General features: G+C 38.0%; 1 protein-coding gene across 1 annotated transcript; it reads right to left on the bottom strand.

Moving 5' to 3' along the window:
* Positions 1-1,556: 1,556 nt before the first annotated feature.
* On the bottom strand, positions 1,557-2,951 carry LOC131023111 (protein FAR1-RELATED SEQUENCE 5-like). Its single transcript, XM_057952654.1, has one exon. It carries the CDS (start codon positions 2,949-2,951, stop codon positions 1,557-1,559), a length of 1,395 nt encoding a protein of 464 aa, XP_057808637.1.
* Positions 2,952-3,154: the final 203 nt, after the last annotated feature.

Genomic DNA, 3,154 nt, shown 5'->3' with positions numbered 1-3,154 from the left:
ATGACACAAAACATGTAAAATATATTTAACCCCACATGCTTTCTTGCGGGGTATTTGTTAGTTAGCCTTGCCTTTAGAGTCGTCAGTTGGAGGGGGATTTACAGGTTCTTCATTATCAATAATTTTGGCATATGCCTACAATCATATCAAATATAAATTAGGTAAAAAATTACACAAAAATATATAAGTAGTAATAAATAAGTACTTCAAAATCACAAAGTACATGAAAAATACCACAGAATCAGAATGAGTCCATGGAGAAGTAGGTGTGCCATTAGGATTAGCAGTAGCCTGAGAACCACATGGCATATCAAACGATGTACAGTTCCCAACATTGTCCGAGTGATGCAACTTATGTTTCTGAGATGCACGAGTTTCACAACCTGTTACATACAATTGATGGTATAAATATGAGTATGGAAGATGAGAATAATAGTACAATACTACAATATATTCTTCTACATCTATCCTGCTTGCTTGTTTGATACTTTTCGGCCAATGGCAAAAACTTTCGGCCAGTGCGAATGGCAAAATATTTCGGCGCGTGGCAAAAAAAATCGGCCAACGCCACAAATTTTCGAAAATTTTCTAAAATTGTTCGGCCTGTGCCAAAAATTTTCGGACAACTCACCTGCTTTCTTCTTCGGTATTTTCTCCTTGCCCTTGCCTTTAGATCTATCCCAGTGTCTTTCAATTCTTGCATTCGTTTCACCACATGTTTTTGCCACTTTCGGATTTCGAAATGCAACACCTCCTTTCGGCAAGTTAGGCTTTTTTCTTGCCGAGGCATTTGACGCTTCTTTCGAACCATAAACCTCCTCACGCAATGATGCTAGGCGGTTCATAATAAGGCCACGCTTATCACTATGCAGTTTTGCATATTCGGTAAGATCATATGTCGACCGCATCAAGTGATTCACAAAGGCCAAACTGGATATATGCAGCTCCGGATCATTCTCTACAGCGTTGCCAAAATCTAGATTCATCAAAATTCTATTCTTCGCCAACCGAGATAGTCTCTTCAATAAATATTCTTTTGGAATGCTTTTCACATTCATAAGATAATAAATCTTGAAAATGCGAGAACACAAAAATCCCGCTGTTTCGAAAAGACGACAGGTGCAGGTAGCAAGGTCACTTGACCTATTGAATTTAACAACCCTCGGGTTCCCACCAGAGTTACCAGAAGACACGGTGAATTCTATGTCATCAGAAGCATAACTTGATGGCCCTTTGATTAAATCAACATTCATTGAATAACTAGCCTCATGCTCCAATTTTCGAAACACACTTCATGTCAAGAATTTAGCTGCACTATTCAACAATTCATTGTTTTGCACAAATAACCCTGGCATTCCTATACAGAGTGCATCCTCTTCAGCTTCTGTTCGCCGCCATTGAATTTGTACTTCTTCAAACTTAAGCACAAAATCATGTAATGATGTGCTTGCACTACAAAGGTTCTTAATAACCTTGTTTGTTACCTCACTACGCGATGTTGCATGTAGGCCGGCACAAAATCGCTGATTTGTAAAGACAGAGGACCACCTCTTTTTCTACCCGTACATGGTAGTAAACCATCTATTCTCGTCAAGCCCGTATTCATCAATCATACACATCCACGTTACTTCAAATTCATCCTCAGTGTCACATCCATTCATACAATGAAACCAAGCTTTTTTTAAGAATGAATTCCCATTCAACTTCCCAAAATGCGATGGCGCGTTTTGGTTGATATGCCACTGACATAGACGATGACTAGCGCTCGGGAATACGGAATCAATTGCATTCATAAGCGATTGGCATTGATCCGTAAAAATTATGTCCGGTTGTTTCGAATGCATAGACTTCAAGAAAGTGGAAAGTAACCATTCGTAAGATCGGGTGGTTTCATCAGATAGGAAACCAATTCCAAACATAACATTCTTCAAATGATGGTTCACACCAACAAAAGGAACACAAACAAGCTTGTATCTGTTGGTCCGATACGTACTATCTACAGACAACACATCTCCGAAATAATCGTAGTCCAAATTGCTGCGAGAGTCTCTGAAGAAAAAATTCATAAGTCGCCCTTCATCATCTACTTGAAAGTCAAAATAAAAGAATGCCTCACTATTCGACATCTTACTGAAATATTGAATAAGGCTAGTCGCATCACAGTTTTCCACTTTTGTCTTCATCTTTATGCCATTAATGTGATTATAAGCATCCTTCCGTGTAAAACCACAATTTTGTGGCCAGCCTGACTCCTTCTCAATGAATGCACACGCCCGAGAGATGCCAATGCCTGCTGAATTCATTGCTTCTATCAAAAGTTTCTTACATTTAGACAAAGAACGGGCTGAGCGTAACAAATACGACTGGTCAGAGGGGAATAATTCATGATTGTGCTCTCTGTACCAAGAACTCACTTTCCATGGCTGATTACGTCTGCGTGACACCCTTAGCTTTGCCTTACACATGGTCTTTCGATCTTGCTTCTTGTAAGTAGCCATCCCTCTATCCAATGATGTCTTCGTTTCACTCTTACCATGGCAACAGCAAAGAAATGTTTGGAAACTACATATTTTAGTATGATTAAAGTAACCTTTGTTATCTCTTGTCACACTAAACCCCTTCAGTCTTGCATACTCGCAATATAAAATATGAGCTTCTTCGGGATCATTCACAGATTTTCCAACCTCTAATACCATCTCAAGTACATCAATCCTATTAAGTAGATCGACAAAATTGGCACAATCATGCTCATCATGTTGCTCATCTTCAACATTTTCCTCAACTTCTTCAAGGCTTTGATCCTTATCTCCGTCTCCAACATCTGAATTATCATCACAATCTTCATTTCTATTTTCAACATTATTTTCATCAACAAATGCTTCCTTCCTTGACAATACTTCATCTTCATCGCCAACATCATTAGATGGATACTCATTCAAATTAAAATCCATCATTAACCTATAATGACACAAAAATCATTCGCAATACGAACAAAAGTAATTCATATCACTATAAAAAGGAAATCGCCGAAATAATTCAAAAGCTGCCGAAAATTTTCAAAAAAATCATAAATAATTCATATAGTTGCCGAAACATTTAAAGAATTGCCGAAATAATTGAAAAACTGCCGAATTATTTCAAATATTGCCAAAAT

Source organism: Salvia miltiorrhiza, chromosome 4, assembly GCF_028751815.1.
Source record: "Salvia miltiorrhiza cultivar Shanhuang (shh) chromosome 4, IMPLAD_Smil_shh, whole genome shotgun sequence".
Taxonomy (NCBI): domain Eukaryota; kingdom Viridiplantae; phylum Streptophyta; class Magnoliopsida; order Lamiales; family Lamiaceae; genus Salvia; species Salvia miltiorrhiza.
Note: the sequence above shows the minus strand (reverse complement) of the source record. Positions and strands in the feature narration are given on the sequence as shown.

Bases quoted from the DNA above. Each gene is read 5' to 3' on its own strand.
- LOC131023111 (XM_057952654.1), bottom strand. From the start codon at position 2,951: ATGGATTTTAATTTGAATGAGTATCCATCTAATGATGTTGGCGATGAA.